The sequence below is a fragment of the Cupressus sempervirens genome, chromosome 5, assembly GCF_028749045.1.
Source record: "Cupressus sempervirens isolate cs-2001-9-10 chromosome 5, ASM2874904v1, whole genome shotgun sequence".
NCBI classification, from domain to species: domain Eukaryota; kingdom Viridiplantae; phylum Streptophyta; class Pinopsida; order Cupressales; family Cupressaceae; genus Cupressus; species Cupressus sempervirens.
Window position 1 is genome coordinate 133,026,492 of NC_143122.1, and position 20,863 is coordinate 133,047,354.

Here is a 20,863-nt window from a genome sequence, read left to right on the forward strand (position 1 = left end):
CGTAATTTTCTGATTTGATTTTCCGGTAACGTCAAAAAGACACTTTCCGTTTTTTAATTCACCTCATCGCAATATTTCATAAATGGACACTTCTAATTTTTGAATTCTCTCATCGCAATATTTATCGGTTGAGAACACCATATGATGTATTTCAATACGATTATGATTGCAACTGAGTGTGCATTTTTTACAACTTCTATGGAAAGTTTGAATTCAACAGTTGTCTCGTCATGATGACAAATTTCAAATTCTTTCATCGGGAGAGATTCTTGAATCCTCAATACGCAGTTAGAGTTTGTGTTATGATTGATACTGACACACAAACCCCAAACAGGATTCTTGAATTCTCTAATAATGATTCATACTGGTGGGAATGCCGAAGAATGTCTGCAGAATGTCGGAAAGTGTGAGGAAAGATTGTGCAATGTAATTTTCTTAGTGGCCCTCAGAGTACAGGTAGTAAGTCTGGCTTAAATCTAAGGGTGCCTTCGATTGAGAAAGATGACATGGTTCCTGCAGTATTTGTTAATTTCCAATCTATTGAGGAATGCGTATGACAAGCAGCTGAGACATCGCTTAAAGAAACTTCTCCACCACCAGTGATTCTTGATGGCAAATTTTCTTCCCTTGTCTACCATTGATAGCGAGCTGAGTGGTCAACATCTGCAAAGTGAGGGAAGGGGACTTGACTTGTACCAAATCATGAACAGTTGTCTCGTCATGATAACAAAGTTCAAAATCTTTAATCGGGATCGATTTGTACCAAGCATTGTAATGTGATTTGGTAAGATGCCAATTCCCTCATCTGTTTTTTCTGCTGAATTGTTTCTTTTTAATTTTCTATAGCTTTTTATTTGATACTTGATGGAAATCTGATGAATTCAATTGAGATATATTTGTATTTTGAACGCTTAGCATTTGTTTGAATGTGGGTTGGCTTGAAATGGATGATGGGTTTTTTAGTTGATGACATATATGCCTCTTATGCTCTATTTCCAACTATGAATTGATTGGGAATATGTTAGTTTTCTTGGTTTGGCCTGTTGGCTTTCTACCCAATTGGGCTGTATGAATATGCTTTGGGTTTCTTTTTAAATATAGGATATTTGTATTATTGGGCTCGATTTTGTATCACACATTTCTGTACTATAACGTGATTTGGTAATGTCCCAATTACCTCCTCTGTTTTTTTTGGCCGACTTAATTCTTTCCAAGTTCTAACAACTTTTTCTTTCATACCTGATGCAAATTTGATAAATTAAATCAAGATATATTTATATTTTGAATGCTTGGGTCAAAATGGATGATGGGTTTTTCAGTTGAGGACATATATGCCTTTTATGCCCTACTTCCAGCTATCAATATTGACTTGGAATATGATAGTTTTTCTTATTTTGGGCTATTTGGAGATGTTGGCTTTTTAGTTTTTATCCAATTGGGTTTCTTTTTATACTTAGGTTTATTTATATTTGTCATTTGTGTTTCCGAATCTTACACTTTGCATTAGAATCCAATTAATCGTAGTCATTGCATTAAATCAGTTCAAATGATGTAACCATTTCTAGGAAGTGAGTCTGTACCCAGAATTGGATGTTGTGGTTTACCGAATTTCAACACTTTACCTTGATTAATTGATCTCTGAAAATGGGCCTAGATGGTTCTCGAAGTGTTGGAAGAGAAAATGATTAAACACTGTTGTGTCCAGGCATTTGCATTAAAACACACATGTATGGTGGGATACTTAAGTTTCATCTCTTTAACATGTTTTTTTGGGATACCCACTGCTGACAGTTGAAAGAATTTTTAGTTTTTTAATTAACTCATCTAGCTACTTATTGAGATGGTACTCTATAGCATGAGCTCTTACTATGAAGAAAGTAGAGAGTATTTGTTGGAGGGAGTTTAAAAGGTTCCTTAGCAACGCATTGATAATACACAAGTTATTGGGATTCTCCTCCTTTAATTGATTATTATTTGGATTTAAGGAAGAGTATCCTAGCTGGGATTAAAGACATCAGATTTTTACAGTCCTTAATATATCTAGTTGTTCCTCGATTTAACTTTGTAAGAATTTTGCATCATCAATGTCTCCTTGTTTAATCTATTATTATTTGGATTAAACAAATGAATGGATTGAAGACATTAGATTTTCACAGTCCATAGTATATCTGAGTGTTGTTTAATCCATAATTATTTGAATAATACAAATGGAAGGGATTAAAGACATCAGATTTTCATAGCCCATAATATATCTCTGTGTTCCAAGATCTAACTATGTAAGAATTTCACATCATCAATCTTTTGGATTGCACTTTGTATTCCAACATCAGAATGTGGAGAGCAAGAGGAGAGAACATAAAAATTGTAAATTGCAGACTACAATTGACTAAATCAAATTCTGCATCATTATGCTCCTCTCGTCCATTAAGTCAGTCATGTTTCACAATTTACTATTTCTTCCCTCTCTCCTCTTGCTGTCTACATTATGATGTTGGATTATGGAAAATATTGCTGACATAGTTTACATCCACACACTCAGATACAAATGAAGGTATATCACTCTTGGACAGGTTATTGCAGTAGACCCTATTTATTGTTTTTTTTGAGATTGGAGATGGGGATTATAGATCCTCTCCAAGTTGTCTTCCTTTAGTCAAAATCTTGGATACCCTTCATGATTATTGGATTTGAGCTCCATGTCATTTCTTCATTGTTGTGGGTATTTATGCTTCGTAACTATTAAGCACAAATTCTTTGAGTTTATGTCAGAAAGGCATGATTGTTTGAAGGTTGAGTTACACTGTCATGTCCCTTCAGAATTATCCCTATTGGAATCAAATAAACTTATGTTATATTAATTATTCTATATTAGTTTCAAACTAACTAATATAAAATAATTAGTAATTGAAGTTTTTTTAAATTTTTAATTAAGTAGTTCCCAAATAATCACCAACTGATTTTGTATTCTAGGTTAAAAGGTGGCAATTCAGTATTCCTTTCTGACCTGGTGGAAGATTACAAACAAGTTAATCTCGAGATCGTGAATCAGAGTTGAAGGTCATGCAGGAGACACGTTATGGCCCAGCCAAATATTCATCGCAGTTGAACAGATTCAAATAGTTTAGTATATTCATATTTGCTGGTTACCTCATTCTCACATGAAGGCTCAGTAAGCATAACTGGAACGTTGGCATTCACATATAGTCAAAGACAAGGATTTCGAGGGAACAGTATCGAATACCAAAGGATTCATTAATTCGTGTGTAAAGAGAGGTATAACCGAAGACAATATTTTCTGTCACAAAGCAGACATCAATAATCGTGATTGCCAGATTCCGATGTCTGATTCAGGAGTCTAGCTAATCGGCAGTGGTCCATACAGAAACATTGACTCAGACAATTAACTGGTCTATTCCCGTCCACGGCAAGGGAAGGAGATTGGAAGGAGCATGTTCTACGGGAATCAATGTATCTATACAGGTGCCAAGTTTGTACTAAAACTATTTTATAAATCTGTAATTAATCTGGAAAAGCATTAAAGTATAATAGTTCCTGTGAAAATATTTCTATACTTTTGTTACTGCCGGATTGAAAGTTTGTATTCCGTGTGTATGAATCTGTTATGAAATAATTGTTATTCCCTGCCGGCTTGGTCATATTTATTGTATTTAACAAATTCTGAGGAAATAAAGAAATTGCAATTGTGTTGGAAATTACTATGGGTATTTAGTATTCAGAACTATTTTAGATACTCGGAATTTTACATACGCACCATCTCACACCAACTCTTGATCATCAAATTTTCTTGTATGAATGACTTATTAAGTTTTTCATTCTGTATTCTAAAGAAGATGCATCTTTTTAAACAATCTAGTGTTTGTTTTAGAATCTTCATCTATTTATTCCTGAATTGTTTTCAATTAATATTAGGCTGACTTGCAATTCCATAATTTTTCCATCGTTTTTTGATTTGTTAAACTATGAATTTTATGACCTTGCAGCTTTCAATAATGTTCTCTTGTTGATCTTTGAAGCTCTAAGTGATGTTCAAGACGCTGGCTGTAGTTTACTTTGCCAATCAGATGTTATCATTTTCATTTTTATCATTTGAGTAGCTGAGTTTTCTCTTTCTCACTACAGCTTACAAAAACAAGTTGCTTATATATTTGTGTCATTTTGGTGATGTGAAATGAATGTAAATCACTAACTGCTTAATAATGTTACTTACTTTGAACAATATATATTGCTAGTTTCACACTGCTTGGTACAGTAGTTAATTATAATGGTTTAAGTTTTCTCTCTGTTTTTAAAAATATGTAGAGAGTAAATTGGCAAGAGGTGCTTCTACTATGGAAACCAGTATATGCCTCCTTTAGTAGCTGAAACCTAAGAAACATTCAATCTGCATTCTTTGTTGGATCAGCTGTGTATAAGAAACATGAAGATATGTTTCTCTATTCTTAGTGTCAATGGCCCTGGGGTTTTCCAGAGACCTACGCTTCTATTTGGCATGAGAAGTCGATATCCATTGCTTAATGGGATGGCTTTAAATGCTACAATAGTCAAATGGAAATATTGTCAGTTTGGGCGCTTTCATGCGTTTCCAGGTCTCAGACTTGCATGCAGTGAGATTCATGTCAGCAGTGAGAAGAAAATAAAATATGTGCAGCTCTCACTGCTGCAGAGAACAGGAGGATGAAGCGTGAAAGTCAAGGGACAGTAGATGATAGTTAGGATGATACTGATCTATGCCCTATACATTTTGTTAAAGAATTCAGCAATGGTACAGAATTGAAAGAAATTCTTGAGGCAGCCAAGGAAACAGACTCTCTAGTGGTGGTGGACTTTTACAGACCAGCTTGTGGAAGTTGAAAATATTGAGCAGGGTTTTATGAAGTTATGCAAAGGAGCTGGTGACGGGTAAGCTTAAGTAATTTCCTTGTAACACAATGTAAGAGTTCGTCTCCTTCTATGACATGTCATACATTTTTTAACATTTCTTAGCTTGAATTTTAGGTCATGCAAGATCTGATCTTGAGGGAGTGGGAGAACATTGTTATTATTCTTAAAAATCATGGGGTTTTTAAAATCTATGTTTGCCTTTTTCGCTTTCATTCTTCCACATATAGCTACTTGATCATGTTGTCAACAATTTGTACTTTCTTCCTAGTTTAGTTGGATCCTGTCATTATATTGTACTATCCCAGATCCAAGTTCATTAAGGATGTCAAGGAAGAAGATACACATGTTTACTCATTAGAAGTTATTCATACTATTATGATGATGATGATGATGATGCATCACAAGATGGACCCAAAACATTGATCATGAACTTCCCACATACTTTTATACAAAAAGCACTCTTATTCACAATAATGGATTGTGGAAATATTATGCCACTTATAGTTACTCGACTGAATGAACTAAGCACACATCACATGAATAAATATACCATGTCATATTCTTTCAGATGTTGTTGTCATAATTAAAAGCAATCATCTGATTGGAATGATCTTCTAATGAATTAGTTTCATATTTTAATTTCAGTCTTATTTAGAGAATGAACAATATGAAGACATGAGGCTGCACATGGATGTTATATAGCCAGAAAGCTCCGTACCCAATGGACAAGAGATGATGTTTCGGGGAAACCAATTGCCAAAAATCTATAAAATAATTACAGTCCTGATTTTATTGAGATGACGAGTTCATTAAATTAGTAACTGTACTGTTGGTGATACATTGAGTCCATGATTCATATTTGGTGCTTCATTAGTTGTAGAATTCGACTTAGGTGTATGATTTGCCAGCTGAAGGAATCACTTCCTGTTAAAACAATTGCAGTACCTCTGCATTGAACATGCTATCTTTAGAGTAAATAGTTTGTTGTTTGAGAAATGTGTCTTATACTCATAGTTACACTGCCCTAGGAGACAGGGGGACAAGTTTTCGAGACGGGGGGACAGAGGGGCCTTGATTTGGGGACGGCGGGGTCTTTATACGGCCAGCATGGCTAGAACCAAGTATCCATCTAACAATTATACCGTCATAGCTACTTGAGTAAACTTAATTTTGGCCTTTGTGAAGAGAAAAAACAACTGCATTTATACTCTTGATGTGACCAGAAATAAGCCTTGGAGGTTGACCTTTTTAGGCTTATCTGCTGACATTGTAAGTACTTGCTTTCTAGCAGCATAAATGCTCCCTGTGTGACCACCATCTTCAGCCGACCCTCCAATCTTTCGCGTGTCTTCCCACCAAAAAGCACCCCTTTCTTGTCTGAACCAACAGTAATAAACTTACTCCCATCTGGAGAAAATCTTACACAATTCACGAAGTTTGAATGCTCTTGATTTTATTGCTTGTGCTTGTTTTTCTGAGGGCTATGAAACTTAAAGGAATATTAAATATTTTCTGGATTCATTATTGCTATCAGAGCAGAAGCAGCTTGCCCATTTTTCCACTAATTTCCAGTTGCTAGAGTAGTAATCTACAATTCATCTTCAAATGATCACAATCTGAACAATAATACTTTGCAATAAACCTTTTGCATCTTTGTTTATAATTATGGAGAACGAACATTTCAGTGATGGCTATAAACTCTACCATAATGAACAAATTTCCATGAAACATAAATAAGAGTAACATCAGATATATAGGTGCAGAAACTAAATGAATGAGGATCTGGATTGCTGCAACATGATTCAAAAAGGTTCATGCTCTCTAGTGACTTCTTTCTTTAATCATAGCGTTGATTTGAGATCTTCTTGAACTCCAAATGCTTAATGTTGTGAGATTTTGTCATCATCTCCAATACACATGGAGCCCTCAAATTTTTCTAAAAAATTTGGCTCCATCACATTGAACATTGAACATCAGCAAATTGCCAAATAATAAATATTAGTCTATACATCAGTCTTTAGATCAATAGTATGAGTATCTAAATTCTACTATCTAATAGTAATCAATGATCATACGAGTCATGACATAAAGATGATTACAATAAGTATCATGTGCCATGAATCATGATTACAATAAGTATCATGTGCCATGAATCATGATCTCAAAATAAGTATATAATGCAAACAAAAACTACAAGTCTCTAAGAGTCCAAATCAAAATGTCAAATCAATGATCAATGATCATCCCCTGGAGGCTGGAAGTTGAAACTCATCGTCACTGGAACTATCAGTCTCTCCAAGATCAAGAGCTGAAAAGGGAACACCAACTAGCCCTGTGGCTGGATCTAAAGTATCCTCCTCCTCATCAATCTGCGATGGCTCCTCAGGCTCTAAATCCCATCGTGATGCTAGACTCTCCTTGTACACAGTTGTGTTGCAGTCATTGATACGCAACACACTGTGTACAGCCACTAGCTTCTCTACTCTTTGAGAGGTAAGTGTATTCCTCTTAAGAGAGTGGATGAAACTATATGTAGACCAATTCCTCTTAATGAAGGAGACGTCCTGGCATCCCCTTGCAATGAAGTAGACTACTTCGCATCCCCCTGCAACCCCACAATTGGAGATGTCTCGCCATCTCAGAGACAATGAAGGAGACTCCTTTGCATCCCTCGAACCCCCACAATTAGAGACATCTCACCGTATCCGGCGGTGGTGATGCTCTAAGTGGCGCCGCCCAAAACGCTGAGATGTCATCCCCCCATGCCGAGGACATCCAAGTCTCTCAGACGGCCTAGTTTTTTTTGTGGGGGGGGGACGTGTCCCCATGTTACACTTTCAAGAAATATGATATTCGATCAGCCAAACAACAAAGTTACATAAAAATTGTTCCTCTTTAAAGAAAGAAAAGATGTCATATTTGCTTGAGTTACCAAAATTAAGTTTGGATTTACAAGTATAATCAAACCCTTCTTAAAATGCCTTAGTTCCAAGATATCAAGTGGGAATCTGATTACATGAAAAGTCAACTTACAATTTTTTCTTCAAATGGAAATGTGTGGTGTGTAGCCTTAATGTATTATGAGGCTTTTGCAACTATCTTTGGTCATTCCAGTGCTCCCCCAAAAGATTATCCTTCTAGGCAAGATGGACAATGAAAATATAATTCAGTTCACTCTGTAAAAATGCCCATAAGGTCTTACCAACAATGCATTTCTAGAAGATGAGAGAATTTTATTCGCCTCTACTACATAGTGCATAAAGAACCTATACCAACCTTATGAGTGCTTGATTTGACCGCCAAACCATAGTGATGAAGCATAAATCATCCCTTTCTCATAGAAAACTATGTTTTCAACTCAATTCACAATGTATTTCAATGTGCTCTCTGCTTGAGGACACACAATAAACATATGTCTGCTCCTTCAAGCAATACTGCCCCATACAAATTTATTGCAGAGACAATTAAATTCAGAACAACATTCAATATTCTGATAACTCCTCCTACATTAGAAGTTTAAGAAGATTATCTACAGCAACTCAAGAGTATCTAAAAGGTCTGATTTTATAACAGAATTTGCAAAAACTTTACAACTTTAGCAAATTCCTTTTCTTTTCTTAGTTCATTCCTCAGTTGCTCATTCTGTAACTTGAGGGTTGTGATATTAATGTCGTTTCCATTCAATTCATCATTGGCAATCGTCAATTGATTCATTGTATCCAGTTGCATGTTATCAATCCTTAGTACCTCTGATGTCTTCTCTTCCAGTCTGTTGGTTAGTGTTCTTTTGTCATCTTCAATCATGACCTTGTCTTCCTCAACTTTCTTTTTCTGCTCGATCACCTCAAATAACAATATTGATTGGACTTCTTGTTCTATCTTAAGATTTCTGATTTCTTCAGTTAAGGCACCATTCTTTTCCATCAGATCTGCAACTGCTGCATCAAACTCACTTGAGTTCTCATTCTCAAATAGTCCAATAGTGTCTTCCTCTTGGTAATGAGTGTCATTATGCTCAATAGCTATCTCTTTCCTTCTCCTTAATGAACTCTGCAATTCATCTCTTGCTTTCATGAGCTGGTGTAGGGCAAGCTAGATTTCAATTTTCTCGTTCTCAATAGTCTTTCCCAACTTGTAGGCTTCCATCTTCAAGATCTTTCCTCAAAGTTGTAAAGCTTTCCTTTCCAAAGAACAAGGCTTTGATACCAATTGTTGGAAATAACAATGGGAAAGTAAACTCTGATCGAGGGGTGAATCAGTACTTCAAAACTTTAACCATAAAACATTTACCACACATCCATCTCATAACTAATCATATAAACTGAAATAGCTAACTACACATGTTTATCCATAGCATGAAACAAATCACACATAGCACAATAAACTTGTTACCCATAAACCCTCCAATGAGAAGGTAAAACTAGGGTGGGGATGACACCCACAAATCTTCACTACTGCAGCTATAAAGTGTAGCCAATTAAGGTTACAAGAAGTTTGATCATAAACTATAATCTGCCTTGTGAAAGGTCTTTCCTGTTAAAGGCTTACAAAGATTATTAAGTCTCACCTTGTTAAAATATTTCAACACCCTGCTAAAAGTGTGCCTTGTTAGAGGACTTAAACATGCAATAAAACAAGCACTCGGTTAAGAGATTTTCACAAGCCTGTTAAGACTAATCTGTTAGGATATTTTCTATGCATCACTAGTTAGAATGATTCAACACCATGATCCTTCGATTAGCAGTTTGTTGCTAGATGTCAGATCTTCTCCTTCCTGATGTGTACTTGATCCTTCTGATCAGATATGTCTCCTTTGTCCTCTCTTTGCTTTTCCTCTGTTCTTTCTAATTGATTCTGCAATTTATAATGTTATCACAACCTCAATAGCCATTATGAATGCTCTCTGCACTTAGCATTCGTCTCTCTTGCGTCTCCTTCTCTTCCTTCACGAATACAAACTATTTAGGGTTTGTCTCCTTAAGTAAAGACAAGTTAGCTAGGGTTAGAATCAACGATTGATGTTGATCCATTTTTCTGCTTAAAACATCCCTCAATTTGATTGGTTGCATGTACTATATAAGGATTCACAATATACACTTGTATACATCTTCTAGAATTGTAAAACAATCGTTAAGTCAGTTAAAAAATGGTTTACAGAGGAGTTTGTGCCATTACAAACAACTATGTCCAAAACTGTTCACTCGACAATTGAAGTCTTTGATGTTCGGGATACACTATATCTTTAATGTTGTAACTCGTCTTTTGATTGACTCGACATATTCTATTTACTCGACTCATGAGTGACTCGGCACTGATTATGTATATTACTTAACATGTATTGTCTGGCAACTTATGCTTGGCATGGTCTGATCACTCGGCTCACACTGATTGCTTGGCTTGCTTTGATCACTCAGCTTGCATTGTAATTCTGCTAAATAATGACTATGTTTTTATACTGCCTTGTCAAAACCAGTTTGAGATTAACAAATCGTACATGTGAGATACCAAAAAGTGGATGTCATTGATAACTGAGAATCCACTAGTAAGAGCCAAGGTAACCAATTAGTGATAGATCAGGAATAAGATTCTAGAAATGTGCAAGGTGAAAAGATGTGGAAGTTACACCTAGCTTGTAGATACTTTAGATAAAAAAGGACATGGATCTTAAAAGAATAATAATGGTAGATGATGAAGGGAAATATCAAGTGATATCTTCAATAGGTAACAAAAAAAGGCAATGAAAGATAAAGTGTTCATTACCTCTTACCATTGAGAGTGGAGGACATTTTAGGAAATTCTAAAGAATCTTTGGAAAGGGTGTTGAGAGTCATCAATTAGGTATGCCAAGGGCAGGATATTGGGGATAAGCTTTTGAGTCCTAAACAATGTCAAAAATGAGGCACACAATAAAAAATGAGGAACCCAAATATATAAATAGTCACCAGAGCTAAAGAGGGTTCACTATGACTTGATCATTTTGGTTTCAAGTATCATTCTTTTTTAAGTGTGTGCTGCCTATGCTCTTATGAAGCTAGATATATAATAAGAAAGACTATGTATCTTATGATTTTGAGGCAATGTGATATATATCCTTTTCTGTTGTGTTTCAGTGTAAGATTTGTTTTCAAAGTATGTTTTGTTTCTTTTCAACATGTTTATGGTTAGCAAGATATATATGGCTCGATGCTAATAATGAATCTACATGAGCATACATGTACAAGTCTTCATGGTGGGTGGCATAGCATGGAACAAAAGGTAAACATATTTCTATTAGATACATAGATAACTTGGGTTAGAGGTGTGGCATCATACATAATTAGTCTTAAGGCGGAATTCATTGATTGGTTTGTTGAGGTGTTGAGACCCTTGGAAGAGGTAGGTTTCAGATTTAAATGGTCTAAGTACACAAATCTTTCCATTTTTTTTGAGGATAGGGACAACACTAGAGACTTATTTAGTGCAATGAATTGCTTTATTGAAGTCCACGTCATTTAACTTTTCAACATCCCCACTTCACTACTTTAGAAACTTTGGGAGTCATAGAACACTACTTTTGGTAAAATGGGCTTGGACTAATGGTTGGTCTTGATGTTGTTGACTACAATAGATGAATCCATGCCATCTATATTTACATATTCCTTGTCCACTATGTAAGAGTATTTGTGAAGATAAATGTGGTCACTTTCCATGGAAGAGAAATTGACTATAATTTTGACATGCTTGCCTTAGTTTAACACCTAGATTAACATCAACAAAACCTCAATCATCAAAAAGAAATTGACCCTAATTTTGACAAGTATAGACGTCTGTTAAAGTCAGAGGATTGCTGCAAATGAAATAATACTACCTGCGATTTTTGTATATTTCAAATGCAACAATCTCTCTCGCATTTATATTGGGAACAAGGTTATGAAGAGACATGTCCCTTTAAGGGACATGTCTATTCATTAATTACATAATTAATGAAATAAAAAATATATTTTATATATATATAAGTTACCAAATTCTCTCTTGGACCTAGGAATTCTTGGTACAATTCCCTCAAAAGTCTGGTCCTTGTCAGATTCTGTCAGAAGTCTGCTGCAGAGACCGAATTTTGCTAGGAATTAACCCTGGCAAAATTTAGATGACTTTTGGGCGACTTTGGTTTCCAGTGAAGGAACCCAAACAGAATTTAGGAGAATTTTGTCAAAATACACCCTTTTGTTTACTTTTTTGAAAAGATTTTTTGCCAAATTAGACTCAAATTACTAATCATATTTAATTTGAATTCAATGCTACTTGAGAAGAGGAATCAAGATATATAAAAGTGTCACGCATCTAATATGGAATGTATGTAATACCATAATTCATACATATAGCCTAACATCTATAGAAAACTATGGATTGAACAAAATCTAAAGAGATCTATACTGTGGATAATTCTGGATGCAAAGCCCGCTTTCTTGGCTTCATTTAGTCTGCTCCAAATCTACTTTCTTTGAATCATCCAATATGATTGTTAATGTGTAAAGCTTACAATGTGGCAAAAATCACAACCTTGACCTTAAATGGGCCTATGGTATTACTTTTTGTGCTTCTAAATTGCATCAGCAAAAAGATGATGATCTACTTGATGGTTTTTTATGATATTTGATCAATGATGGCTGATTATTAATGTTGACATTATTGTTTTTGAAGTGAAACATTGATAAGGTGGTGTATTTGGCTATGTTAGTTTAATATTAGCATAGTGGTGTATGAACTTATTTAATGCTGCATCTATGTACACACACACACACACACACACACACACACACATATATTCCTGTATGGATGAACCCAAAATGAATTCGAACCCAACCGCACAAAAATCTGAACGAATTTCGAACCCAAATCTTGAACCCGAACCAGTACCAAAATCCGAACTGGCGACTTATATGTATAATAACCTTATACTCAATGAATAAATTATATCTCATATATAATTATTCAAAGGTTTATCCTGACTAAAGCTACAAAACATTAACACTCCCTCTTAGCTAGAGAGGATAAACACAGGATAAATAGATCACCATTGGTAATATTTAGAAATAATACAACAAAGGTAGTCTTTGATTAGAAGACTTCGAATATATGATATCATATAAGTATTGGCCTATCAAAATATCAACATAGGATATTCATCAAGTACTAATTTGACATCGTATCAAGTAGCATGAGCATTGGCCTATTAGAACATCGATTTAATGATATCCACCAATTACTTTGAGTAATGGCCTATCAAAATACCAAGGCAAGATATTCACCAAATACTTATCATATATATAAACAAACAACTTATAGACTATAAATTTAAGGACATCTAACACTTAGTTATTGATTTACAAGGTAAAGCCTTTTATGATCTATTTCAACATTTACATAATGTATATTTTGATTTAAGTTATTGTAAGATCATCACCTTTCAATAATTTCTGCAAATACAAGCGATAATCATTTGGATGTCATCACTTCCTCATGATGTACATAGGAGGCAAACCCATACACACATGAAGTCACCACAAGTACTATCATGTGGTGTTGTCATGGCATCCACCATGGATCATATCAAAGAATAAGGTGTTCACCTCAAACTTATCTCTCATAGAGAAGAATGTATTACGAGGGATTTCACTGGGTACTTCTTCATTAAGAAACGCTAACTTTTTGACCTCCTTGTCAAGGTTATTTCCAATAAGGTGTCAAGAGTCCCTCTGAATTTGAAACATATCCTGTATCCTCTCCCTCTCTTTGTCCAAAATTGCCTGTGATGAATTGTCATGCTCCCTGGTTCAACAAGTATCCATCTATCTAGAAATGTTATAGTCTAGACATTCTTGGTTCACATGGAACTTCATCCCATGAATCATAGTCCCTTTAACTGCTGTAATTTTCTAATTAGTAAAGAAACCATCTCAACATAGTCTACTCCTTCTGAACCAATATGACCAAGATTCTTGGAAGCAAACTGAAACAAATATCTTAGTTACCGATTTGGGATATGAATCCGATTCGGGCACATGAATCGGATCTGTGGATTTGCAATTTTTTTTTCCCAATTAGGATTTGTGAATATATATATATATATATATATATATATATATATATATATATATATATATATATATATATATATATATGTATGTATATTACTGGTCTTGCCCAAGCCCCAACTAGGAACAAATGTTTATATGTTTATATATATATATATATTTCTCTTAGTTTTTAGTATATATAATGCATAAAAGGGTCATTTTAGCACTAGAAAGCAAAATATATATATTTAAAAATGTCATATTAAACAACTTAGACTCACTTAAACTTGTTGATCCTTGAGGATTCACACTGGATCCTTGAGGATTCGTGCCTGCATTCGTGCAGCTCCGAGCAGGATCCTTGTTTTACACAGTGGATTCGTGGCCCATGAATTCGGACGAATCCACTGTGCCCATGAATTCGGACGAATCCACTGTGTAAAACAAAAATCCTGCTCGGATCTGCAACCCAAGCACAAATCTAGATCTGGATCGGACCCAAATCTGGATCCGGCCTCTAGGGCATGAATCCAGTAGCTAAGCATATCATCTATTTGCTCCCTCTCTAATAGATGTGGAAAACTCCCTCTTGTTATAGAAGGGTACTCATATTAAGTAGCATGCCTAATGTATGATTCTTTTTCCTGCAAGAACATCCTCAGAGACAAGGGGCAATGGTCAAGGCAAGTGACTCTTATAGCACATATGGAAATGCAATTAAGAGACAATATTGAGATTAGTAACACTCAAAGCTAATCAATACTTATTTGCACATCTTTGATAGAAGTTTCTCTACTGAAGGTCCATATGCATTAAATAAGAAACAATGAGAATGAAATATTGATTATTGTGCATTCATATGCATTTGTCAAACAATGAGAACGAAACATTGATTATTATTGCCCCCTCAATGTAAAATTCCCACTCATTTATCATCGAACAATTTTGCATCACATTATATATGGAAAACGTCTTTCTCTTCTTTTTCTTCTTTACAAAGAATCATCCCTCGGATCAAGGAAAAGAACAAGAGCATAATAAAGAAAATAACTCTTATATTATATGCATAGATATAGTCAAGAGATTGGCTACAATATGCAAATAAGATTAGTATTCAAGAAGTAATAACCAACAATACTTATCTCAAGATGTTCATTAACTTTTGTTTTCATGTAATCTACTTCTTTCTTCTTTCTAACTATTAGTCTTCTTCTTCCAAGTTTTAGTGTGGTCCTTTAACTGAATGAAGGTCCAAACATCCATAAACTTACCAATAGCAACAAAGATGTCTATACATGAAGATATGCATGTAGTCTATATGCAACAAATGGGCAGAATCCCTGGCTGTATGTGACGACCTTGTTACTCAATTTTCACACATGTCAAAATTCAGTTCTATACAATGTTCATGAGAAGATAAGGTGCATATTTAATTACATTCAGCACATGATTAAATGATAGATCAATATTTCATTCAGAACAAAAGAATGACATGAATGTCCTTTGTATTATACATTATAACGTACAATTGATATTTACAAACTGAATGATAATAAAATGCTGGAAGTAAATATCTCACACAAAGTGACCGCAAGAGTAGCCCTAACTACTAATATACATTCCTACTCTATAAAAAATGCATAACATGAAAGAAGAGAATAGAGTAGAGGAAAGGTCATGGGCACCCGTCATTGCCTGCAATGACTGGTAACAATGTATCCATTTGATTCTGCCCATTTGCTGCTTCGCACCACATCTTCTCCAAGCTTTTGAATCCTGCATTCAAAAGGAAGATATGTTACATCCAATGGATTTAAGCAATGCTAATGTCTCACTTCACCTCAAAATTCATACTCCTGTCATGCTACCCATTTTACATAAAACAAGAATATCTACCAGAAAAAGGAAAACAATCACAACGAATGGTTTATTACTAACATGTTTGTTTCCTTTGATCATGATAGTAATAGATTGAATCTTTTGTGTGTGGCTGATTAATAATGTAAAAGAAAAAGCATTAAAGGAACAAGTCATTTTGATTTGAGTACCTTTTTCTTTCAATATCAGAAATAGTCAAACATTAAAGGGACAAGACTTTAAACCTTGAAACCTTTTGTTTCAAGTAGAGTAATGTAGCTGAAAGACATCAATTACAGGAAGCAACTGTAAAAGACAATGCAACATTGCTTAGAGATAATTGCAGATTTTAAAATCAGCAAAGGAATATAAAAGTCACAAGTCTATAAGGAAGCATAGAGAAGATGTTTTATGGTGGAGATCAGATCATGAATTATGGAGAACACATGCAGAAATAAAAGATGTAACCCTAAGGTAATGAATAGTAAAGTGAGGATGGTTAAGTGTGGGACAGAAGAGAAAGAATGTGGTACTGCAAGATAGGGTGATGAGAAAGCAATTCAAGGGCATAGAAGATGTGAAGAAAGTTTGATGAACCAAGGAAGCATGATGAAATCAGCAAAAGAAGATAGGAAGACATTGCAATGAGGGAGACAACAAGTGGAAACTTATTAAAAAAAACAAAGAATTGAAGAACACACAAGGAAAAGCTGCTTGAATCTGCTCTTGCAATTGAAAGAGAATTTCAGGTCCTAGAAGCTTTAGGGAAGTATACAAATATTCCCGTTCAAAAGGTTTTTTGTCTTTGTACATAAAAAGATGTAATTGGCACACCATTCTACATCATGGAATATTTGGATGGTCAAATATTTTTGAATATTGGATCGCAGGGGCTCAGCCCAAAACAAAGAAGATCTATTTACCTTGCTACTAGGATTAGGCTGCTATGGAAATCGTGAAAATTACTGCAATAGACAGGAATTCCAGAATGGTGCTAAAAAATGGTAGTAAGCTCAACTCCATGTTATTTGTGAACAGCGAAGTAAAAGACAAACATTAAAATCTCATGGTTACAGCCTTCATAAATGTCAAGGGAAAATGCTCTAGAATTACCAAAATCACAGAAAAAGAACACCTGTAGGATGAATTAAGACACAACATTAAAAGTCCAGGTAACAGTTCAAGATATTCAGTCATGACTCATGACAACCATTTTTGGCTCAAAAATCACATAATAGATATTGTCCAAATTACCATGACTATACAATAAACCCCACATCCGGCCATGAAAAAAAAAAGACATAGTTATATAGCAGATAAAGAACCCACCTAGTGAATCAAGAAACAAACCCATCACTCATGACCAAATAGAACACTCAGAAGAGCCACGATACCAGTTGTAGTGATGGCTATAACAAGAGCAATGAAGACCCAAATATGAGCAACAGAGAAAACCCTCTAGTGGTGGCTAAATAACAACGAAATGGAGCCGTTTTTACAAAAGGATAAACCCAGGAGACTAGAAGCAACTAGTCACGACATGAGGAGATACCAAGAAAACCTTTAGAAACACCATAATGGTGGCCAAAAGTGCAGAGAAGAAAGAGACAGCAGTCACGACATCAAAACAAGACCTGTAGCGGTCACAGTTTGCTAAAAAACCAATGCCAAAAGTGCAGGAAACTTCCAAAACCTTCTAGAATGGTGCAACTGGGCTTTATACAAACCCTACTCTTCCTCATTTCATCTATCATCGACCAAATGAAAAGGATAATGTGTTGGAGTATTATCTTTATTTTTGCCTTTCAATTAAATTCAATGTAATAAGACTGTCGGGCTTGCAAAGTGCTATATGAGGAGAAAAATAAATTATTAGTTAAAGTAATAAATATAGAACTTAATTCTTCAAGTATATATTACCATTTTAATTAATAGTTTATTATTATTGCATTTTATTTAGATTATAAATATTATTGTTTTTAAGTTGATTAATTATAAATCAACTATTAAATAATAATAATTTTAAAGGCAATTAAATAAATAAAAAGTGGGGTTTTGCATTTTCAAATTAATAGTTGGAATCATTGGTCAACTTAGAGATGAAAGATAGGTGAGTTAAAATGCAAAATTTGAAGGGAGATGTCTCAGTTACTATTTTTAGACTCTCACATCTGATTCATGACTTTGGAGTCAATTATGGAGTGTTTTTTGGCATTTATGGAGTCTTCTTGGACTCATCAACATGTGTATTTGATCAAGGCACAGTTTGGAGTGCATGTGGCATGTTTTTGGAGGTTTTAGACTATTTTTATAAGCAATTTTCTCTGATTTTTGAGCCTCACTTATTAATTTTTTGGAAAAGTGGCATTGTTTCATTGTTGTTATATACCCCTCTTTTTCATAGAGAAAGGGTTCAGATTTTGAGAAGAGAGAGGTGCACATGTGACTTTTTTGTCCTTGGCATTTTTTTCTTGAATTTTCAAAGGTTTATCCTTACTAAAGCTACAAAACATTAACAAAGTCTTTTCAAAACCTAGATTAACATAAAAAATGGAAACCTTAATCATCATAACATTTGCTTCTACATAGTAGTTGGGAAAGGTGGATCTTCTTGATTGAGCACATAAGGTTCTATTTTGAATATTCAATTCTAGAATCTATGGGAAAATTCAGCAAAAAAATAGAAGCAAAATTTAAAACTTGTGATGAGAAGGTATATGATTACTTTCATGAATTTCTTGTATGATTGTGACTCAATATATTTTTCTATGAAGATTTAGTTGTAGGAGACAACATTAAAGGTGGATCGCTAAAGAAGCCAACTCTCTAGGGATGTGTTCATTGCCTTGATCCAACACCATAGAATGCTCAAAGTTAGAGTGGGCTGCATCCAAAGAGTTAAGCGAAGATTCTCAAAGATACTGAAGAGAGACAGGCCATACACAATCACCCCATTGCAAATGGGGACCCCTCTTTTTGCTTTGCGAGTGGGCTTAGGTGGTTTTAGGTTCTTAAAATAGCAACAATTTCTAGTATTTAGGCATTATTGGGTAGGAAAACGGAGTCAAGGAGATTGTGCTTAAAGTTTGAGTCACTTGAAAGTTTGGGAAGGTTTTGAGTTCCAACAATTCTAGTAGAATTCCTTTGAATAGTGGATTTCCATGGAAATTTCTCTATCAGAGGAATCTTTACTAAACATTGAGTCTTCACTTGTTAATGCAATTTGGAATGTTTGAAAAGAAGCGGGAATTGATGAGAGAATTGGTGAAGGGACGCGGTGAGGGTGAGTCTTTTGGAGACAAGTCTATGAAGTTAGTGCTGATCATAATTGCTCTAATCTCAAGAATTCCTCTAGCCATAATCATTCCTCAGATCTGACTTGGAGTTCCTCAAGCTCCTAATATTCTGCCATTGACATTTATCTTCCTCCAGGATGGTGTGGAACAAGAGATGGCAAAGCAAATTAAGAGAAATGATCATAGTGAATCCGATGATAAGTAGTTGATAGATGAGGAGCACTACTCTAAGAGAGTTAAAAGTGGATCTCTTCTACCCTATTTGGTACACCCAGATTTAAGCATCCTAGAGTGTACACAATTTCATAGGGCTAGAGTGTGTTAGACTAAGTAGATAGTGGGGTAGCCCATAATTTCATAGACTCAACACTGTTACCAAAGAGGCGTACACAGATGGCGGATTTTGAGTGATTCAATGTTGTGATGTCAGAATGGTTTAACGCACCTTGTCCCCTAGGGTTCCCTTATGTAAACATTACTATTGACTATGTCTATGTGGTTGATTTGAGGGATACAAATTCTATATTGGGCATTCGATGACTCCATTCATTGGGAAAGTATTCTTAGAACTTTTAGACTATGGAGTCAAAGTTCAAAGTGGATGGGAAGAAGGTTGCATTGATAAGTATGTCCAATACTGCTCCCAAGACTGTTGCAGCGAAGAGAATGAAGAGTACGTTTAGACATCTTTATGTGGTGTAGGCAACATAGCATTTTATTTGTGCAAGTTATTTCATTACAAGTGGTATCATAGCACGATCTTGGCCCTAAAAAAGAAGAAGGCTTTCTCATCAATGTTGGAGGTCATTTAAAAATTTCTTTCAAATTTGAGCAATCTTTTTGAATTTGTGAAGGGTTTTTGGAGTTCACATTGAAGCATGTTTACTCTAATTCATAAGGAAATTGGAGCTGAATTGAGTGAGTTATTGTAAAATTGGGGTCTCTATCCAAAATAATTGAAAATGGCAGATCTTAGCGAAATTCTTCTTAATTTTTAAAAGGTTTATGAGAAGGCTATTGAAGAGTCTACTATAAACTTATTAGATTATTTATATTCCATTTTTGTGATTTATTACAAAATCATTATTTTCTATCATAAGGGGGCCTGCTACAAGAGGTAAAATGAGGTTTGCAACATCGGGAAAAGCTATTGATAAGTATGGGTGAACAAATAAGGATATGAGTCCTAGTGATGAAATAAGCAAGGTTAAGAAAAGAATCTCATTAGTAAGTGAAATATGTATCAAATGTGTTAATAAACATATTGGTGTGTCAAAAGTAGCTCTGAGAATGGCTCACTGTACTTAAAATGAAAGACAAATCAGAAACTAATAGTTGGAGAAATTACCATTGAATTGAGAATTTTCCTCTGATTTTTTGAAGTACAGCTCCCTCTTATGATTTAATTATAAATTTCTGGGGTATGCTTTTAACTAGAAGGAAGGGAGGGCAAACAACATATGCTGATAACCATGATTTGAATATTGGTTATGAATTTATGATTGAAAATGAAACAAAAATAAATGACACAGATTGTTCACCCTGTATCAACAAATAATAATCGGAAAAAGAGAGATGATTCCTTCCAATTTCATGAGCATATCGAAACTCAAAGATTCTGTTAAAACTTAAAACACATGTTCACAACAAATAGAACATAGGGCGAATCAAAGAACAATTGCAGACTTGCACAAAAGGACTTTCAACCAATAAAATAATAATCAAACACACAGATTTAAAGTATTTTTCATT

At 34.8% G+C, this 20,863-nt stretch overlaps 1 protein-coding gene and 1 pseudogene across 1 annotated transcript in view; one reads left to right on the forward strand and one right to left on the reverse strand.

Moving 5' to 3' along the window:
- Positions 1-4,438: 4,438 nt before the first annotated feature.
- LOC149554853 (uncharacterized) lies at positions 4,439-4,975 on the forward strand (annotated as a pseudogene).
- A 10,472-nt stretch (positions 4,976-15,447) lies between these two features.
- Positions 15,448-20,863, reverse strand: part of LOC149554854 (uncharacterized) — a 30,116-nt gene continuing 24,700 nt past the window's right edge. Inside the window, exon 2 of the mRNA XM_089833534.1 lies at positions 15,448-15,734. Within this exon, the coding sequence (XP_089689660.1) occupies positions 15,561-15,734 (174 nt within the window). The 3' untranslated portion in view covers positions 15,448-15,560. The remainder of the gene's footprint in view (positions 15,735-20,863) is intronic.